Raw genomic sequence first — 21,877 nt, 5'->3', positions numbered from 1 at the left:
GATCCCAACCCCAAGCTCGGGAGCACATCCTTGACTGTCCAGCGAAAGATTTCAAGTGAGTAATTACCTGCTTGGCTACAGCTTTTGCCAAATCTTTTGTTGTTTCTGTTTTGCCAGTTCCTGCGGGACCCTCTGGGGCACCCCCGAGACTTAACTTTAAGGCCCCCATCAAGGTCCTAGATACAGTACAGAAAATAATTAAGCAAACCAGCCGACTCAGGCTAAAGGTCCTTTCGTACCGAAATGTCAGCGATTCTTTAAAATTACCCAGTGAAATTGTAAAATTACACCAGCAATCTGCAGAGTGGTGGAAAGTACTGGCTAACACTCCCCCATGTGAAATTGGTCATTCACTTCACGGCTGTTTGTAGGGCATTGGCTGTGCGCAAATCAACTGCCGTGTATGTCTAAGAATGCACCGTCTCTTCACTTTCTAGTCTATCCCGTGAAGGGCTAGGAGGCATCCGCGCAATGTGAAAGGTGCTGTACCAAATGCAAGGATTATTATTGGTATTAATTCTCATTCCCAGCTGAGCCTCAGAGGAGCCTTGAAGGACAGCTGTGTCAAAATCCTTCCAACATCTCTATAGCAGTTGCCATATGGTCAGCTATGCAATTGTATTATTGCTACTGGTAAAACACTGGCTTTAGTTTCAATCAGAAGAAGACTTGCACCTCGGCTTAGCCTGTAAGACCACCTATCATACCTGTAGCATCTATCAGTGAGAGGCGTAATGACAAGCCGTGCAGAATTGCCCAAATACTCATAGCCATATTTCAGCTCTGTTGTGATCATGCGCACAGACACATCGTTCTCCTCCCAGTAATATCTCAGCTGGGAAATCCACTGGAAATCGTTCAGGTTTGAGATGTGTTCCTCTTTGAGGAGAGCCACCACGTCACGAGCTGCAGGGATAGAACACATGAGGGACTAGTTTGGCTGAATGGGTGATTTCCGTGCCTTATCGCTCTATGGATCGCTCTATGTTAGAGGAGCCCTTCAAAACAGATCAGATCCCAAGATTGGTTTGGATGAAGAAGACTCTTCGACCTGTTTGATCTTGACACATTTGTACGCATTCGCCTCAATTACCCGCTGGGTAAAGGAACATTTCACTGTGTCAGTCCTGCAACTCTAAATTAATGTCCTTTTGTTCTACTGTGTCGGTGCATTGTAAAATGTGGCTCAGGTTTACTTTCTCAATCCCATTTAAAATGTTCTACACATCTACAAGGTCCGCTAGACTGAAGAGCCCTAGTTTATTCAACTGTTGCTCATGGCTTGTTCCTCTAACACTGGGGTTCATCCTTGCTGCTCTCCTCTGCTCTGCCTTTAGCAGCCAGTAGAACACTGTAAATTTCTTTGTTAACCTTGAGAGGACACAGACTATTAGTTACCGTGTACGTCAATAACAGTAAGTGCTCCGAGAGTCAGCCGTGCTCCACCGGACAGCTTCCCTCGCACCAGCTCCACGATGTCACTGATCTGTTCGTTGCTTTTCTTCAGATAGTCCTTCAAAAATGGCCATCAGAGGGTTAATTAACGGCGCTGCAAATCGATCAATGACTTTTTTCCCACCCAAAAATCCCCCCCCCACCTTTCCCTTTATATATAAAAAAAATTCCAATCACGGAGGTTGGATTGCTGCTCACAGGAGAGAGAAAGAGAGATGTCTGTGTAGTCCAGCAGCAATGTTAAATGGGTAATAATGGGAACCTATTGCTATGACAATACTGTAAAAATAATACACCCACTACACTTTACATTTAATCCTATGAAGCGCTTTGAGACATCTTCCTGCTGTGAAAGGCGCTATATCTCAAACGCAAGGACTATTATTATTATTAAAGCGATCGATTTTGCTTTTACACTTCAGAACGATGCTGAGCACCAGGTGCGAGGATGCTCTGGGATGTCGGAGCTTACTGTTAGCTTCCCGTCCCTGATCGCTTCGGAGACCTCACTGGTCCAGTAGATTGTAGACACACAGATCACCACCTGTCCAGGCCAATGGAGAACCCATTTCTTACGATGAACCTGTCAAATGCCAACAACGTCACACACATCGAACAAGTCATTCACAATCACCAACAGCAAAGCGTTTGGGGGCAGCAATCACTGAAGCTGCTCTCTACTAAGATTTTTTAGGCACCAGGAAAAAGAAAAAGAATAACCACAAGGGCATCAAGAAACTGGAGTTCTTTCAAGTTCTATGGAACCATTTAGCAGAAAAGATCTGATGGCACTATTGCTGGCCAACAATCCATCAAGTGGCCATTACTTCATTGCTGTTTGTGGGACATTGCTGTGCACAAATTGCCTGTCACATTCGCCCACAAAACACGCACAGTCACTTCACTTTAATGTGTTTTAGCTGGGTAGACTGCAGCAGTATGCTCTGGGCTCCCCAAGTCTTGGCCTTTGCCAACCTACCCCTAATAGTTTCCGGAATTAGGTAAGCAGGATGGGATGTGCCGTCCAAGGAGAGAGTGCGCATTGCTTTCCAATAAACATCTCTGGAATTTCCACGTGTAGATGGGATGCATGATACTCTCGGTTTGATTTAGATACTCTTAGGGATGCTCTTGGGTTTCTGCATGTATCGGACACCTGAGTTTAACCGAAGAAACAAAATAAAGGGATATGTTGTGAAGCGCTTTGGGATGTCTTCCCAACCTGGAAGGCGCTATATCAAATATAAGTATTATTAATATTCGCTATAATAAAGGAAAATCCAAGGTTCGAGCCAGGCTGCAAAAAGCAATATTGTTCGAGGAATTCACGTCAACTTTCTTCCCCTCACGTCCATAAGAGGAAACGTTATTTGCGAGCACGGATGCTTTGGTGTTGTGACAATGCACGGGCTGATAGGCTTAATGCTGAATTCCTGTTACCTGAACATAATTCCCCACACCTTGCTGAAGGACGTGCTTCACACTGTCAAGCATCATCCCCTCAACCTGCAGCAGCCATTTTTCCACCATCCCCTGCAAACAGAGAAACCACAAGTAACATTCCCTTAAAATGTTCTGACAGGATTTGAGGTATTGTTATGTTGGTTTGACAATGAACCAATTTCCCCCCCAACCCCCAACAACAGCAACAAATATAGCTCCCTTCATGCATCCCATCTACACGTAGGTACGGTCGCAAGGAAGGTCTTGTGATAGCTGTTTAGGTAAGACATCTTTGCGTACCTTTGCTCTTGCTGGAAAGATTTTCTTAACAAACGGTACAGTTTCCTTCTCGGAGCTGATCATGCCCGTTATCTCGAGCTGATCAGTGAACTCAAGCTTTGCTATTCCTTCAAAGCACTTTTTCAGATGGGGCTGAACTCGAAGCGGGTCCTTGGTTTCCGAGAGAATCTCCAACAGCTCATCGTTGGACAAGAAGAAGAACCTTTGGAGAGATGCGAGTTCGTGAGCATGAGCGAGCCAAGTGAAGGAGCGGCAAGCTATGGTGATTATTTATTCAGATCTCATTGAATTCATTGTAACTTTTCTCCCCTCAACTCAATTGCTCCTTTCATGCTCCACAACAACAACTTGCACTTATATAGCACTCTCCACTCAGGGTAGCTTCTCAGAGCGCTTAACAGTGGCGGAGCTTGACTCCGAGCCGGGTGGGGGAGATGTGGCTGTAAGCACAGTCGAAGAGGAAGGTTTTCAGGTGGGACTTGAAAAAGGGGAGGGAGGGGGCAAGGCGGAGGGATTGAGGGAGAGTGTTCCAGAGTTTTGGGACGTCATGGCGGAAGGCACGACCTCCGATGGTGGGGCGGAGGTTGCGAGGGACAAGCAGGAGGCCGGTGTCAGTCGAGCGGAGGTGCCGGGTGGTGGATTGGGAAGTGAGGAGGTTGAAGAGGTAGGGAGGGGCCAGAGAGTGAAGGGATTTGAACTTGAGTTCTCTAACCCCAAAGGTCAAAATGAAGCTCCTATAAAGGACTCCTGATATAATAATAATAATAACTTTTTTCAGATCATTTTTAAAACATTCTGACTCAAGATAGATGCCTGAAAGTACATTTAGCACATTCTAAAAAATGTCAGGCAACTGTTACCTTGGGAAATAAAGTCTTTTCTTCTCCAGGTATAAATTGAGTCCTTTCTGGATCTCGTCTAAAAGTACGTTCGACTCCTGAAGCCTTTCAAACATGTTTGGCTGATCTGTCGCTACCAAAACCCGTGTATCTTTCACCTTCGTCAAAATATACACAACGGTAAATGGTCACAAAGGTAGGGCACATCACTGAACAAATTGATTGAAAAATAAAACAACAGTACATAGTTGAATATACAGTTAATTAAGTCAATGAAGCCTCTCACTTACCGCTTCTGTCATGATATCTTTCCAGTACCTGTCCACAATGCCAAACTTCCGACCTTCGTCGGGCATCTGAGCGATGATGTCCTCAGAGCTGAAGATCGGCTCCAGGTACAGCCAGGTGGCCTGGCACTTTAACCAGGAATCTAAAATGTTCTGCATCATGGTGATTTTCACCTCCCATTGCTAGATTATACACAGCAGAAACAAATCAGAATATTGCTTTTGACTCTCGCTTTATGGAACGACTGGTTGAATGGGCTTCGATTTGGTACCTACATTTACTGGTGCATTTTGCCTCCATTCCCTGGAAAACCATTCCGAGTCCCTCCGACTGGTTCCCTCTCTCACCTTTCACAATCCATCTCAAGATCTTCCTCTTAACCGTGCCTTTGGTCATCGTTCCCCTTTGTATACCTCCTAACCCCCTGCCCATCCCCTCCCCCTGAGCCAGTTACCCATGTAAGACACTATAGTAATGTAAATTTGTCTGCGACCTCCTAACCCCCTACCAACCTATTCACTCCCTCCGCTCAGCGGGCTCCGGCCTGCTTCATGCCCCCACCTCGCCCGCCCTACAATTGGCAGGCGGGCTTTCTGCCACTCTGCCCCACCCTCTGGAACTCCATCCCGCAGTCCATCCACCTTGCCCCCTCCCTTGCCTCCTTCAAGACCCATCTCAAGACCCTCCTTTTCAATCGTGCCTTCGGTCACCCTCCCCGATCTCAACTGCCCAGCCCGAAACACTGATTGTCCAGCGCCTTGGAACATCTCAACGACGTGATAAGGTGCTATATCAAATGCAAGATTATTATTATTATAATTATTATTATCCTCCCAACGTGAAAGGCTCTATACAAATGTAATTTTGTTGTTCTTGTATTGTTAGGCCTGAGTGATTACGGTGATGGCTTTGTTCATGTGGTTTGCTCTTACCTTACACTCTACTTCAATTGCTTTGATGAACGGGGATCCACACATAGTCTGTGTTTTGATGATATGATCATCCAGTAGCATTTGGATATCATCTACCGCAGACAGAATGCTGATGTTCTGAAAACAGAAGGTTGTGTTACAGCATTTTACCGACGGATGGGGGAGGGATTCAGTGAAGCTCGAGGGATTTATTCAAGCCAGGTGAAGGCAATGGTTTTTGACCTGCAGGTATTCGGACAGGATTCTTTTCAACATTCTTTTCCCAGTTGGCTGGTGTGTGAATTGGAGACATCTGCACCAGTGCACTGTGTTAATGTACATTATTGGGGCAGAGCAGAGAGAGATTTGCTCTATCTGGCCTCTGCTCTGTCCATTAACATTGGATGTCACAGATGGAAATACATTTCATCCTCCAACACAGACATCTCCCGTACTTTGTAGATAAAAAAGGATAATTGTTTCAGTTCCATTGGCTTTGCGTACTCACAGTCTCTCGGTATTTGGTGAAATTGAAGGTGAGGTCCACCCATTCGGACTTCATCTTTTCAAGAGATTTCTCCAGCGAATACTCTTTGGTTGCTGCTACTCCAATCTCCTCCAGTCTAAACACAAGAGGCTTCAGTTATTTGACTATTTTAGCAAGCAGTGGAGAACAAATTAAAATTTAAGACCTTCCTTTTCGACCGTGCCTTCGGTCATCTTCCCTCCTGAAGTGAAAGGCTCTGTGCAAATGCAATCTGTTATTGTTAAACATTCACAGAATCAGTTACCGCTCTAAGGAAACATGATTGTTTCTTCTTCAGGCTTATGTGTTTGAACGGGGACACTTAAATAACGAAGGGGTTATGGTAGTGTAGCTTTGATCACCGTCTGAATGAAGGCTCAAAGTAGGTGGCACAGTGAAGAGACATGACGGGAGCCCAGCCCACTGCCCCACGTAGCATCAGCCAAAGACCACTCTGCATGTGATGAGTTTCATATCATCACCAACTGATCCCCTGACTGGCAGAGTCCATTTGAACTGCATTCACAGAGGACCTCAACGTAGTCCCCAGTTACACCCTCTCAGACAGGGAACAGAGAGAAGGAAGGAAGAAAGTATCTTACAATTGAAGAGGGAGTCTCAATCACCCCTCCCACACACCATTCACACACTCACCCACAAAAACACACACCCACCCTCAAACACACCCTCCCACGCACACACACCCCCACACACACCTCAAACACACACACCTCAAACACACACACAGCCTCCCCAAACACACGCACACGCCCCAAATACACGCACATGCCCCAAACACATGCACACGCCCCAAATATGGCAAAGAACTGTATTAATTGCTCACTGTGCGTTGAAGTTGGCAAATCCAATTTCCAACATGTCCATCAAGGTGGTGTTTGCAGTAGGCTTGACGTCTTGCCCAACAACGACGCTGATCTGAAAATAAATTCATCGTTCAGCAAGGATATACAGCCACGCCAATTCACAATCCACCATCAGCATCGATGCTGATGACCAGACAGCATCGATGCAGCTGAATCATTCATACAACCAAACCCTGACAGCTAAAAGGCTGAAATAATGATAGATCACTGAACTGGAAAGATTTTTCAGACCTTGAAGGCAAATTATGTGGAAAATAGGTGCAAGATTGGGTGTCCGGGTAAAGAGGAAAACTCGTATTCCTGCCACCACTTGTGTTTAAAGAGCTTTACCTGTTCCCAGTGTCGTTCCTTGATCCCAGGATTGCAGATGGTAGAGAGAATTGGTAAGTGTGGCTTAAATTTCTCAATTTTAAGTTTAGCATTCTCTGCTACCCGTTTGGGCCCAGCCTGGTCAGCGAATGTCTTTGTCAGTTTATACATTGTTCTCCACATTGTGGCCACCTCTTCGGTAATTTCTTCGGCGTTTAAGTTTTGAAATGGTCCTGGGAAACAGTGAGGACGGTTATATCAGCAGGAAATGGTTCAAATGATCAAAACTACTCCAGTCATCGGTATCAATGAAAGCTATCATTTCAGTCAATTTTCTTTTACCTGATTGGTGTGTTTCTGGTAAAATGAAGACTCCACTTATTCCTTTGTTTGTAATAAGTGGGCCGAGGGGGGAGAATATTGCACGGTGTGTTTTCACAGGCTTTGGTTTGAGGCAATTTTATTTCCCCGTTGTGAAACTCACCATTCAGCCACATTTCTGATTTGGTGTAGAAGTTATATGCTGTCTTCCACAGCTGATCATAAGGTTGCTTGTTGCTGATGGTGGTCAGGAGCATAGGGAAATGGGTCAGCTGGTGCTCCAGCAGCTCCTCCTCTCGATTGATGGCCTGTAGAAACACAAAGCAAACTTCATGATGGATGCAATCACTCCTTTGGGCAAGTGACTGCCTGGGTCTGGTTAAGATCTCTGGATTAAAGACAAGCATCGCACTGAAGTTCGTAAACTTTAAAGTGCATCGCTGGCTGAGTAATCGGAGCAAAACTGCAACAACAACTTGCATTTATATAGCGCCCCTCACACAGGGTAGCATCCCGGAGTTCTTCCATATAAAGGCAAGTTGATGCTGTATAAAACTATAAGGTGACTGCTGGCTGTGGGCATATTAATCGGACGAACATACCAACACTTTGAAAAGTATACTGGGTATAGAAGGTATTTCAATTCTAGTGGCATGTTGATCGTGTGAAAGCCTTCACATCATCATATAATACAGGTGCCTATCCCAATTGGTATGCAGCAGGTTAAATCCCAACAGTACACCACATGCTGGGTGCCCAAGCATCATCTTGTACCAATCTCTACTAAACTCTCTGGTATTAAGAAAATAGGGTGCTTCCCCTCCCCTCCAGACAGGGAATCTGTAGTCCATACCGGGCAAATGGAAAGCATACATTAATGGAAACCTCAGTGGTTTGGGTTCGAGACTCCTAAGCCCTGTGATGGGTTTCCGTGTGTGTTTTGGTTTCCGCTACTTGACTGATAACAAATATTTGCTGTTGTCATAAGAGTACTTGAGGGTATGGTACTTTGCTATGTGTTGATTCCCCAACGCACTCTACCTGTGAGGTGAGTGCTGCTGAGTGCTTGTGATGTATTTATTATGTTTCGTCAATTAAAGGAGAAACAACAGTATTAATGCCAGGTACCACGGAAACCAAACATTCTCTGGTTCAGAATGCAGAACAAGGACATTTTCAAACACACAGAGTTTCCAAGGACTGGTAAGCAAAACACATCTAGTAAGCCAAAGTTCCACAGTCTGTCATTATCTACATGAAAAAGTTACCAAGGACAAACCTCTAGCTCTTCCAAGGCTGTATCCAGATTCTTAGTCAATTCGCTGAGTTTTTCCACATTGTTCCTCATTTCCTCAGTGGTTACAACTTCTTTTTTCTTGAAGCTATCAACTTCTTTGCTGTACATGACAAGCTTCTTCTCGAATTCTTTGATTCTGAATGCAAAACATCGCCCAATTAATGAATAAGTTCTTTTTCAAATGTCACTTGCAATCCTAGAAATTACTTTAGAGAATTGAAATAAATTCCCTCCCCCCAGGTATTACAGTAATACCCAAAGCAGTGCCACCCAAAGCGATGCATTGTCGGAGATGCCATCCTTCGGAGAAGACATTAAACTGAAGTCTCAGTTCCCTGTTCAGGTGGACATTAAAGATCCCACGACACTATTCAAAAAGAGAAGGGAGTGTCTCTCTACCAGTGTCCCGGCCAACAATCCTCCAAATAAATTTGGTCATTCACTTTGTGACCCTTTTGCAGGATGTTCCTGCGCACAAATTGGCTGCTGTGTTTGTCTGAATAAAGTTTTACATTAAAATATGAAATTGCTTCAAGTACAAGTTAATCAACTGTTGTTAAATGATTTATATGTGTGTCCCTGAGAACAAGGTGGAATATTTGACCTTAGGACAGTTGCTAAGCACAAACACACCACAAGTGCTCTGCTCATGTTCAATTTGTTTTACTGAACGCCTATAAAGTCCGAATTTTGTTTTCAAATCCATCCATCAAGCCTCGTTGTTCGAAAGGCAAGGATCATTTGCAATGCGCTGTTCTGTGCCATTGAAAGGCAAACAATGCTGACGTACAATCGACACAAAAGGCACTGCTAAATGATAGATTAGCTGCTATGTAGAACACTGTGACACCCAACCTCTAAGGGATTAATTTCCATGGAGGGGGAAAATGCAATTAATGTCCTGATTTGTGTGATCTCCACACAAACGTTATGTTAAGAGAGAAATAAACAAAAATAATTGGGTAATCAGGATCTGAGATCACTCCATGTCTGTCCCGCTGCTTTTGTGAATTTCAGGTTGTTATGGTTGACCTTGTGAATTTATTGACAAGTTTCTCTGGTGCCTTTGCACTTCAGAGAGACCAAGAGACAGACAGAAAGACCAAGAGACAGGGAGACAGACAGGGAGACAGACAGGGAGACCGTCTGTCGGGGAGAGGGTGCGGTTTGTGGTTTTACTTTTGACGATTTAACAATAATAATAATCCTTGCATTTGATACAGCGCCTGATCATGTTGTTGAGACATCTCAAAGCCCTTAACAGAATACTGTGTATTGTAAAGTGAATCGGCTGTGTGTTTTGGTGATTGCTCACTGTTTCCTCAGTTCCTCCTCTGCGTGATCCCTCCTGTTCATCAAACGGCTGCGGTGGAAGTCGAGCAGATTGTAGATTTGTTCCGGCCAATGAAACACCTGACTATTCAGCTTGATATCTTCATCTGTGAAAGGTGGGAAACGACCACAACAACAACAACAAATTACATTAGAAAATGACACGTTCTCCCTCCAGTTCTGCCCACAAAAACAGTCAGTTCATTTTACAGTAGATGCTGCGAAGCACTTTGCGACGTCTCTAAGAGGTGATAAGGCGCTGTATCAAACACAAGGCTTATTATCATTTTTATTATTATTGCGCCTTTCACATCTGGAGGACGTCGCAAGGCACTCAGCAGTCCTGCCTTGCCAAGGAATAGACAAGCAAAAATATGTGCGTAGAATCCACAGACACACCAGGAATTTCTGATCATCCACAAAGTCCTGTTTGGTTAATCATGTCAAGATGATCGAAACAAAATCCCTCATTTGTCTCTTCCTTTATTTACGCACATCACAAAATGTACAATATTGCAGACAAGTGAAGTGGACAAATGCCTGTAAGATTTTTAGATAAATGTTGCGGAGAGTGTGTGTGTGTGTGGAGGGCTGGTGGGGGGGTAGTGGGAGCTCAACCACTGAACAGTGAGAATGTAACACAAAATTGTTCTTAATTTGACACTGGGATCAGCAACCTCACTCAAAAGAGGTCATTGTTGGAGCAGTAAAGTAGAACCAAAACGGATTGGAGCACAGAGGAGAGAGCGTCACAGCATCTCTCAACTCCAACTGCACTTGACCTTGTGAGCGCTTAATACACAAAAAGGAAAGCATTGCATTGCACGGTATTCCTAATGCTTTCCTAGAAACAATACGTAAGATGTTCACAACCCCCTAAAGCACACGGGAGCCGAGCGTCTCTGACTTACACACTAGTGTTGCGTAGTCCAGGAGGAAATCCAGTCTCTCTGCCGCTTCATAGATTTCATCTTTCAGCTTGTACACAGTGACCTCGCTGGCTTTCTTCAGGAATTGGTCAAGAATGACCAGCTCTTCTGTGGTCTCTGGTATTTCACTGATACGATTGGCGATCTCGTCATAACGCTGACATATACTGGAAGAGGGCAACAATTGCACGTTATTCTCCAATCTTCCTTTACGCCCGAAAGGCCAGAATCTTTCAGCTCATCGGGTAACAAGTGAGGAGGATTGTTCATACCGACCTGTCCGCTCCCTCTGCTCAGCAGACTCTGGCCTGATGCACGTTTCCCCCGACAGAGCCCGCCTCACCATCAGTAGTCGGGCCTTCAGCCTCTCTGCCCTCACCCTTTGAAATTCCATCCCACTGTCCCTTCGCTTCGCCCCCTCCCTCCCCTCCTTCAAGGCCCATCTCAAGACCCTCCTTTTCGACCGCGCCTGCAGTCATCCTCCTACCTCCACGACCCCTGATCCCAAACCCCATCTTGTGTACAAATCCTTGATTGTCCAGCGCTTTGGGAGAAGTCCTTGTGACGTGAAAGGCAAGACGTTGTACAAATCTAATTCGATGTAGGGACACGAGTGGCATTTGGGACTCACTTTGGACATTTGGGAAGAACAAGGTGAGAATTGTGGAACGCTGCGTGACATTTCTTTGGTAAATGATGTATGGTGCTTTCTTCATTGCAGCAGAGAGCTCAAAAAGGTCGTCTGCAACATCTCGGAAAATTTTTAATTGCTTAAAATAATCTCACTTAGCAAAAGTGTGTTTTTTTTTAATTCATAAATAAAACTCTCCAGCTGTTCCAAGTAGACAGATAAACAGTACTTAATGGATTGCTCTGAGAAAGGACTAGGATAGATATGATGGCCCATAGCACTCAAGCATTCAAATTGAGAGATCTGTTGAGTTATCAGACACCAAGATTATCAAAGTAGCGAGGGGTTTGACGTACCTGTTATTAAGATTACGATTTTCCTCCACCACAGAATGGATTAAACGCTCCTTCAGTTTCTCAGCACGAGAGCAGAGGTCTGCGTTCAGGTTAACAGCGTCAAGGCAAAACATAGCGAGCGGGATGGTAATATGCATTGAAGCTATTTCATTCCTCAGGTTCTGTAAACTCTCGATTTTCTGGCAATGAGAAGAAAAGTGCGGTTGACAAAAAGGTATAGGATTGATTTATTTCAAGAATTTGATTTGATTTTGTTCCCTCTCTCCTCTACATCACACAACAAAAACAGCAAATTACATTTGCATAGCACCTTGCACTTTGGGAGGACATCCCAAGGTGCTGGACAATCAAGCATTTGGACCCAAATGGGAGGGGTGAGGCAAAGGGACTGTGGGATGGAGTTCCAAAGGGTGGGGGTAGAAAGGCTGAAGGCTTGACCAATGGTGGAGCAGGGGACATGGGAGGGGGAAAAAAACATTGGAGCCTGCGTTTCTAATATTAAAGCACTCAAAATTAAAGTCAAGCTGTGTTGCCCAGTTACCCAAAGTAAATCCAACAAGAACCCTACTTGTATGTATGCATTACATCAGGCTACACACAAATCCTGATTGCTAAATTAGTAGTTTTTGGATTTTCCGTGAAAAGCTGCCAATTCCCTCAAAGGCTTTTAAGTAGAAACTGGTACACGCACCTTTACAAATGCTTCCAAGGAATGTTTCTCCTTCAGAAAATTATCAATATCTTGCTCAGCCACATTGTTCAAAAGAGAGTTGTAGATTTTGTACACGTTGAGATATCTACATTGGAACGAAAGGAAGAAAAGGTGTAACAAACAATGGGGTCGAAACTCCAGCGGCTGAGTCCAGAGTGTATACTAACAATAGCTCAGGGAGCACTCCAAATGTTTTTATTTTTAATCAACTGGGTGTCTGACTCGCATGGAAACCCATCACCATGCTTAACAGTCTCCATACCTTCTCCTGAGAGCAGGCTGGGTGACAGTGAACAACTCGGCCATACCCACGTTGCAAAAGATAGGTTCAGTGAGTCTGCCATAAACACTTCCATTGACCTTAGAGCTGGAATAAAATCCAGGACTCCCACAAACTCCCATAGCTTCCAGCTTTTCCCCAGGGGTAAAATTATTATTATCTATTGTTAAACATCACTGGAGAATTGCAGGTACAGGTTTACAGCCACAACAACAGCAACAACAAAATCATACTTGTATAGCGCCTTTCACATCGGGAGGACTTCCCAAGGCGCTGGACAGACAGAGTTTCGGACCCGAGCAGGGTGGAGGGCAGGGGGGTAAGCAGGGAGATCCAAAGCACGGTCAGAGAGAAGGGACTTGAGATGGGTCTTGAAGGAAAGTGTACCCTCTATAACTAAGAGCAGGCTTACTTTTGAGGACCGATGGTATTTACATGAAACGTTTCCAAGGCTTTGTTGACAAAATCACTGACAAGAAATTCCTCTGCTCTTACTGTACGAAGTACAAGTTTTTCACCCGGAATTTCTGGGAAGAGTTCACATTCCACCTGTTGGGAAAGAGGAAAACGCCATGTGACTCACCAATAATTTATTGATGCTTTTGAATACGTCAATTATTTCCGATTGGAAAACAGTGTGTTGCAGTTTATGAGAGGCCACGTGCTTCCTTTGGGAGAGGGGTGAAGCCCCTCTTTTAACTGCAGGACACACATTTCAGCCAGGGCTGCTCTCATGAACTTGATTGTAACTATACAGATCAGCTTAGCAGTGTAAGATGTTCGAATGGAGACAACCAACACAGTGGTGTAATAAACCAAGGTTTAGAGCATCACAAATATAATCTTACAGCAGAGACCCGAGTACATATTCTCTCTGCCGGTGAATTTCACAAAATCTACAGGCATTTCGCTTTACAGTATATTCTGTGAAGCGCTTTGAGGCGTCTCAAAGACGTGATAAGGTGCTATATCAAATGCAAGGATTATTATTATTATATTAAGACCCACACGGACCAGTTGGGCCAAATTATTGATAACAACCCATCCGTATAAACTCTGTGGAAACCCTCAGACAATAAATGCTAAAAGCTGGTGCGTCCAGAACGATTCGCCACTGATAGGAGCAGCTGGATTCCTAACCTCTTTGGACGCAAGATATCAGTTCACATACCCTGGGGATTCCCTCAGCGTTGGTTAGGATTTCCATGAAGGCTCTTTTGATCAGATCCCAGCATTCGTTCAGGTTTGGTTCAAAGACAATTTTCGGTTCCTCCACTCTCAGTTTGATGATCATGATTTGGGGAAAGACGTATAGTAGTTCGTTGTATTCCTTTCCAAAATCATTCCCGGTCTATTCCAATCAATAGCAGCAAATTATATCACATTATATCACAGACTATGCCAAGTGTGCACACCGATATGCATTTATTCAGAATTAGCGTCAATATCACATTGATATAAGAGAAGTTGTTTGATGAAAAAAGTCGATTTCACTTTCAAAACTATCAAAACGCAGCAACTATTATTGGAATTTGAACGTATTGTATCATGTGGACTGAATAGAACTATAGCATTTCTATGGGGGAGGGGGGGGTCGTTTCCACTAAAGGATATAAATAGACTTTGATTCAAATAGAGTGACTGAGTGGATGCATACCTTGAGGAAGAAGGGAATAGAGGGCCATAGGAGAGGGGTATATGAAGGGTGGGAATTCATGTGGAATATGATAATAATAATAATTTGGTCACTCAATCTGCATCTGTTTGTGAGACACCGTTGTGTGCGATTGGCTGCTGTGGTTCGCCCACAAAATCTACAGTCAATTCGCTTTACATATATTCTGTGAATCGCTTTGAGACATCTCGAAGACGTGATAAGGCTCTGTATCGAATGCAGGATTATTATTGTTATTATATTAACACCCGAATGGATTAGTTGGGCCGAATGGTTTGTCTCCGTGCCATGTCGCTCTTTGCAATTCTAGCTGTTTTTGCAAAGCATCTGTAGCCTACCTTGTGCACTGAGAAAAACGAGAGGAGATCCTGCAGAGAGCTGATCACGGCCTCCCTGAGTTGCAGGGACATGAGAGAGGCGGCGCACGCAAAGAACTCTCTGACTTGCTGAGTAGAATCGCAGTCGTTCAGAGGCACCAGATGCATCCAGTTTTCTTTATGGGCGAGGAAAACAGAAGCACAGGCTGGTAGCCACCTACGGATATAAATGGATGGTTTCTTGGAGAAGCGACAACAAATTACGTTTACACAGCGCATTTCACATCGGGAGAACGTCCCCAGGCACTGGACAGGCAGGGATTTCGACCCGAGCTGGGGTTTGGGATCAGAAGGGTTGGAGAGCAGGTTGGGTGGTAGGGGTAGGAGGGTGACCGAAGGTGCAGTTGAAGAGGAGGATCTTGAGATGGGCCTTGACTATAACATGTACGCAATATTGACATGAAGAAAGGGGCTGAATGGCCTCCAACTGCTGTACATTTGTAAAAAAAAATTCTGGTTCTAGGAGCTTTCTTCGTATGAAGTGAAAAGAGAGACATTCACTGATCTCATGGCTCAACTAAAGTGTGAAATAATCAATGCTCCATTTATGCTGCAGATATACTTTATATCCTGTGAAACGCTTTGAGACGTCTCGATGATGTGATAATGCGCCGTATCAAAATGCAAGGATTATTATTACTATTATTATTATAAAATCTACTCTATCCTCAGCCAAAAAGTTAACTTATTGATTTGAACGACTTTGCTCTGATCCTATTTGATCACTAAAAGTTAAATCATTACAGGTAAAATGCGCCATGAAATATAAAGCTGTTTGTGAACATTTTCATCCACGTTAGTGTTGTTATGACTTTCTGACCTGTCTTGAAAGATATTTCGAGCCTCCAAACACTGATTTTGAATAAGGGTTTCAAACTCCTCAGGAAGCAGCGGCAGACTGGCCACACGCAATTCATCGAGTTGAATAAAACGCACGTTACTAAACCTGAACAAAGCAAATGGTTTGGTTATTAGTTACCGCTACAGATTGTTGCTTCTCAGAAATCTAACGGCAGAAAGCCACGCCAAACTTCAGAACAAAGCTCAGCCATGCTTATTACTTCGTGTCAATTGTTTTAAATTAACTCTTAGAATTTCATCCCAGCATTAAAAATAAGCATTAAAATCAGGCTTCAAATCAAACATGATTAAGAAGTCAAACCTGAGTCTCGTCAGGAGGGAAAGACCAGCAAATATGCAGAAAGTATGGGATCCTTGCAAGGGATTAATGTACATTACTGCACTTTTGAACAGGACCGATTTGTGAAGGTTATTGTGGTTTTACATCCAAATGATTGTTTTAGGACAAATGACACTTAAACTGTAGCTACAGTTGTGATGTATAGACAAGGTGGCGTAAACAACAAAATGCACAAATGAGTACTAGTCGGCCCTAGACGGAGAAACAAATGAATCCATCACAAAATCTTGCGAAAAATATTCTGGTAATAAAACTTTGGTTAGCATTTATTAAATTTTTTTTGTTAAATATAAAGGCAGGTGAAATAGGAATAGCCCAAATGATTATGGTGCTACTTTACTGGAATAATGTATTTCCATATCATTCTGGGACCCTTCTAATGATATGTAATCCTTTAAAAATACAGGATTGTGTATTCACGCTTAAAATTGGTCTCTACTAGATTGTCTTACTGTGAAAACCAGAGATCCTGTAGGTAAAGCATTGTTGGATTGATACTGAAGAGATGATATCCGTTCCATGTCTTAGCTTCATTGTAGGTTTGGTGCCAAGGGACTGGGGCACGAATTATTCTACGAGGGAAAGAGCGAGGGATGCAACAAACAAAAAGCCTCATTCTTTCAGAAGGATCCTTTAGGATGTAGTCAACTAAAAACAAAAGGATATTACAGTGAAAACGTAAGTAAACTTCACGCAGTTGTGGAAAACCTTTGTAAATGGATTCAAAGTGACCAGTTAAAAGATAACATTGGAATAAAGATCTATCTGGTTCCTTCTCCATTAACTAATGCAACAAAAACCACAAAGTTACATTTTTAAAGCAACTTTCACGTCAGGAGAATGTCCAAATTAATAATTTACATGCATATTCTTACCAATGCTTTTCCTAAGGCTGTAAACGTAATCATTGTGAATTTCTTCAATCAACTCAGTACGCAATTCCTGCAAGGAAGCCACAGTTTTCAGTTCGTTCGATAAAAGTTTTTGTATTCGATTGATCTGTTCTGGGTCTTGTGGTTCCAGCATGTGATTTTGGATTCCGTGTTCAATGTAATGAAGGTATCTCTGCAGAACAGAAGAAAAAAAAAGTTAACTCTCTGATGTAACACACATTACTGGGTGTATGTAAAATGTCACATCAGCAAATACCTAGAAACATAGAAATTAGCAGCACAGGAGAAGGCCATTATGTCTGTGTTGGCTCCTTTAAGAGCAACCTTTCAGGCTCTTTAACCTGTCCTTTCTCCAAACCCCTATTGGTAATTTCTTGTAAGTTATTTATCTAGTTCCCTTTTGAAAGCCAATATGGAGTCTGCCTCAAACATTCGTAACTAATCTGTGTGAAACAAATTCTCCTAACCTCCCCATTTGCTCATTTACCAAATATCTTAAATTGATGCTCTCTATCACTGATTCACAGACCATCTCCTCTCCATACACACGGGGAGAAATGTAACACTCTTAACTGTGTCTAATATTTGGATATTCTTAAGAAATATCATTGCAATCTTCAAGTGAGTCAAGAAAGTTGGTTTTATCCTATACCAAATTAATGATGACATTATTGGCTCTCGATCATTCTGCACCTTTTCACTTGTCTTAAAAAGTTTTCTGCAGATGCAATCCCAAAATGGGGCTATATTTGCAGGGAATATTTCTGGGGTAACACCTTCCTCAAGGTGACAGTTTGACACTGCTTCAGTTCTGGGCACCACACTTTAGGAAGGATGTCAAGGCATTGGAGAGGGTGCAAAGGAGATTTACCAGGATGGTACCAGGAATGCAGAGGCGAGAGAAGCTAGGATTTTTCTCCTTGGAGCAGAGAAGGTTATGAGGAGGCTTAACAGAAGTTTTCAAAATTATGAGGGGATAACCCGAGGACACCGATTTAAAACAGTTGTTAAAAGAAACAGAGGGGAGGTGAGGAGAAATGTTTTCACACAACGAGTTGTTCGGATCTGGAATACATTATCTGAAAGGCTGGTGGAAGTCAAATCTTTCAGGGTATTAACACGCTAGAATGCTGAAGCAACTTAAGACTGTTTTATAGGTGAGTTGGGAAACGTGCAACCTCATAATCTCTTCGAGAGGGGCTTCCTTTTATTTCTTCGATCTCTTCTTCCTGTTCGATGATTATATTCATCTGCTCCATTGGGGTCATTGGTCGACTTCTATGAAAATCTACTCCAAGTTCTCCCACATCACATCCATAGCCAGCGGATTGATCCATCAAATTAGTGAAATGAATAACAGCTTTAGAGTCCTCCATCGAACTGGAAACAGAATGGAAGAGACATTTCAGGAGTACTTTTGTATTTTTAGGCAGAACTTGACCTGAAGTTGATTTTCTCAGAAAGATACTGAATGCACTGCAGCTTACAGTATTACAGGAACGCATTTGATGAAGATCTACCTAATTTCAGATGGAATGAAACTCGTCAGAATAACAACAACAACTTGCACTTATATAGCGCCCTCCACGCAGGATAGCGACTCAGAGCGCTTAACAGTGGCGGAGCCTGACTTTAAGCCGGGGAGGGGGTTTGGCGCGGAGGTGACCATAAGCACGGTCGAAGAGCAAGCTTTTCAGGCAGGACTGCATTGGGTCTTTCCTGCCCTTCCCTTATCTCATCTTGTCCTCACACGAACACAAAGTCAATCGTTTGCTGTATTAACTACTTAAACGCCTCTCTCACCAGAGGCCTTGGCTCTTTGTCTAGGTTCTTCCATATATAAAACAGGAAGAATTAGCGGAGGCTTCACATTACCTGCTTTGGAATGATACCTTTCTTGGTCTCATTCTTCGCTTTTTCGGAGCGGGTGGAGAAGATGTCTCTCTCACTGAGTGAGGCAGTTAAGGCTGTTTCCAAAAAGAAAGCCAAATGATCACCTGCAGGTACACTGTAGTAAATCATCTTTTCGTTAAAGGTTACACTTCATTCGCTGGGGATAAGCCACATTTTCCAACCAAACCGTGTTGTTCCCCCCCACCACCCCCTACAACATTGTAATAACCAAAATCACATCAGTCCTGTCCCCCCGCTCGGCAACATTAAGTACAACGCCTTCAAGAGAAAGCAGACGTCTACATTTCCTCACGTCTTCCATTCAAAAGATACGGGGTTGATTCTGAGGTATGCAGGACGAAATCACTTTGGGTTCCTTAGGAATCGAGAATTTCTTTTGTAAATCTTTTATTTTCATGTTGTTTGCCGACGGCGTGTAGTTGTTGGCGATTGATTCGCTTGGGCTTCTGAAATAGCGTTGCTCTTTGTATGGAATTGCCAAGGGCCATGAAATGTCTTGCATTATGGGAGGAACTTGGCTGTTTTGAAGGACAATCTGAAAAGTAATAAGCTACGGTTACAGGACAAGCCACACCAACTCTACTTCAAGACGGAGGTGATAGATAAATATTTGTTGAGTCAGGGTATTAAGGGACACGGAGCAAGGGTGGGTAATTGGACTTGAGGTACAAATCAGCCAAGATCTTACAGAATGGCGGAACAGACTTGAGGGGCTGAATGGCCTCCTCCTGTTTCTATGTTTCACCAAACATTTAAAGTTAAAAATGAAGGTCACCAACTAACATGTGCTTAGTTACTATAGATCGTCTGACCATATAGAAGCGTGTTCAGGATAACATCCAGGGTTATTTCTAATGAGGAAATGCTCACAAATGTATCACACAGTTTAATCAATTAATATTTTCTCGTGATCCATTCAGTCTTCAGTATTATAGAAAAAACCCTTTGGGATCCTTTGTATTAAACCTTGAACCAGGCAAATTCTGCAGTAATATAGTAAGAAATGACCACACTAACGTGACATGTTTGACTGTTCGTTTAGTGAGTGTGTATCCCATCAAAGTCAGGCCACTGCTAACCAATCTGGAGGCCAAGTCATTACTCTTTAACAACAGGCTTAGGGAAAAACTACACTTCATTAAACAACAAGGTGAGCATTTTCTAATGATTTCTAACTCCAACTATTTCAAAAACAGAATTAAACAAATGTACAGTTTTTAGGATTTTTTTGTTTTCTTATTCTTGGAGCAGACCAGATTTATTAAGTGTTGTATCTTGACAATGAAAATCCACCTTCAGCACTCAAGTCTCTCTAAAGAAGGAATAAAGTTATTGCCACAAATGCTGTAAATACAAGTATCTGCTTACTTCTCTGCATACCAAGCACTGAATATTTGAGCATGTATTCACAAACTCAGACTCCAGATAACACTTTCCTGGACCCAGAGATTTCTCATCAGCTACTATTCGACAAACATCTGCCTTCAGTGTGGTGGAAGGACCTAAATAAGATAATGTGCAATGTGCCAGCCACCTTGATGTTCTTGGTGACAATTCAGTGTTGGTTATTCAACCAGAAACAATCCACTTTGATTGCTGTTACATTACGTGAGCTTTCGTTGTTTTAATTAGATTTTTGCATTGAATCATCTGTAAAAGAACATCCCAAAGAGTGTATGTCGCAAATGGAATAGTAGAGACTGGGAATAAATTTAGGGATAAATGAGACGGTGGCAAAAAGATAGTCTTTGCCTTATTAACCAGTAGTTTGAAGTCCGAAGCAATTCACCCTGGTAAGACACTACTCTTTAGATGAGTGATAGAGCATTAGATTTTTGAAGATCTTTTACTGGGAACTGACCTCTCTGTCATGTAGCAATGGGAGTCATACCTTTGGAACTAGTATTGTAATTACATGCTTGTAATTCCAAAAATAATGTTACCTGATACAGAACTGAAGCTCCTTCAATGAAATCTGGAGGCAGAGGTGGTAAACCAGGTATCCCTCTGGTATAACTACTGGGGAGTATATGATCATCCTGTAGCTAAAGTTAATAACATAGATTTATTTGATCTCAACAATTCCACGGCAAAGGGCATTCATTCATCTGTGTACTTCGTAAATCGACTCTAGCATTTAGGATTCACAAAAGAGAATTTTCGTTAACGGGTCTGCCTGAGTTCCAGTTATTGGTAAATTTTGGGAATGAAAATGGCCAATAATAAAATGTCTCAGTGATGGATTTTACAAAAGGTGACTTTAAAGCACGGAATCCCCTTTATAAATTGCCACAAATTCATTATGTTGCTTCAGAATTATGAATCATTGCTACATGTTCCTCACAAGTTTATTTGTCTTTTATCCTCCTGTAGAGCATATGTAAAGACAAGACTCAGAGAGAGAAAGGAGTATGTGTTTGTGTGGAGAGAGGCTAACTCCTGTTTGACCTCTACTTGACAGTAACATTCACAGAACTTCTAATGAAAGCAAAACAAACAGGGCAATATGCCCCCCATTACTGTCCTCAACCCACTAGCAAAATTGTTGGTTGGTTCTCGCTGGTCAACACCAACAAACAACATGTAATGTACCAATGATAAGCAACAATGGTTGCAGTTACCATCTTCATGGGCTATTCCACCTTGGGCTTTTGAGTGAGCGATGGTTCGCCTGGCGTGACTCACCCAGAGAGGGTTAATTGGAAGCAGTTGTGTCATTTCCAAACACCTGGGAGCCATAATGTTAATGACATTCACTAGAAAATGATCAGAGGCAGAGCAGACAGAACCCTGTGCACAGCCAAACTCCTGGCTTCTTCCTCATCAGGAACAGTGCAATTAACTCCCACACAAAGCACCGACCATTCACTGACAAAGAATTCAGAAAGAGATGGGTTTGCGAAAAAGTAATCTGCAGGCCACTTTACTCATTTAATTCCATTTTCCTAACAAAATAATTGATATAAGGAAAAATAGAGAACGCCCAACGATAGTTTCGATCACT

The 21,877-nt window shown here is 42.9% G+C and overlaps 1 protein-coding gene across 1 annotated transcript in view; it reads right to left on the bottom strand.

Moving 5' to 3' along the window:
• Nucleotides 1–21,340, bottom strand: part of dnah3 (dynein axonemal heavy chain 3) — a 48,024-nt gene extending 26,684 nt beyond the window's left edge. Inside the window, exons 1-28 of the mRNA XM_042341172.1 lie at nt 21,280–21,340; nt 20,817–20,920; nt 19,186–19,408; nt 18,138–18,247; nt 16,942–17,131; nt 16,519–16,714; nt 15,686–15,811; nt 14,827–15,022; nt 13,985–14,164; nt 13,226–13,362; nt 12,513–12,618; nt 11,822–12,000; nt 10,817–11,001; nt 9,889–10,012; nt 8,556–8,709; nt 7,440–7,584; nt 6,977–7,188; nt 6,607–6,698; nt 5,745–5,859; nt 5,258–5,374; nt 4,328–4,507; nt 4,059–4,195; nt 3,199–3,400; nt 2,896–2,988; nt 1,928–2,038; nt 1,399–1,513; nt 708–906; nt 68–176 (exon numbers count right to left, since the gene is read on the bottom strand). Of these exons, the coding sequence (XP_042197106.1) occupies nt 68–176; nt 708–906; nt 1,399–1,513; nt 1,928–2,038; nt 2,896–2,988; nt 3,199–3,400; nt 4,059–4,195; nt 4,328–4,507; nt 5,258–5,374; nt 5,745–5,859; nt 6,607–6,698; nt 6,977–7,188; nt 7,440–7,584; nt 8,556–8,709; nt 9,889–10,012; nt 10,817–11,001; nt 11,822–12,000; nt 12,513–12,618; nt 13,226–13,362; nt 13,985–14,164; nt 14,827–15,022; nt 15,686–15,811; nt 16,519–16,714; nt 16,942–17,131; nt 18,138–18,247; nt 19,186–19,408; nt 20,817–20,920; nt 21,280–21,340 (4,098 nt within the window). The remainder of the gene's footprint in view (nt 1–67; nt 177–707; nt 907–1,398; nt 1,514–1,927; nt 2,039–2,895; nt 2,989–3,198; nt 3,401–4,058; nt 4,196–4,327; nt 4,508–5,257; nt 5,375–5,744; nt 5,860–6,606; nt 6,699–6,976; nt 7,189–7,439; nt 7,585–8,555; nt 8,710–9,888; nt 10,013–10,816; nt 11,002–11,821; nt 12,001–12,512; nt 12,619–13,225; nt 13,363–13,984; nt 14,165–14,826; nt 15,023–15,685; nt 15,812–16,518; nt 16,715–16,941; nt 17,132–18,137; nt 18,248–19,185; nt 19,409–20,816; nt 20,921–21,279) is intronic.
• Nucleotides 21,341–21,877: the final 537 nt, after the last annotated feature.

This window comes from Callorhinchus milii, unplaced genomic scaffold, assembly GCF_018977255.1.
Source record: "Callorhinchus milii isolate IMCB2004 unplaced genomic scaffold, IMCB_Cmil_1.0 Scaffold16, whole genome shotgun sequence".
NCBI lineage: Eukaryota > Metazoa > Chordata > Chondrichthyes > Chimaeriformes > Callorhinchidae > Callorhinchus > Callorhinchus milii.
The sequence above is the reverse complement of the archived record's forward strand: the minus strand, read 5'-3'. Positions and strand labels throughout refer to the sequence as shown.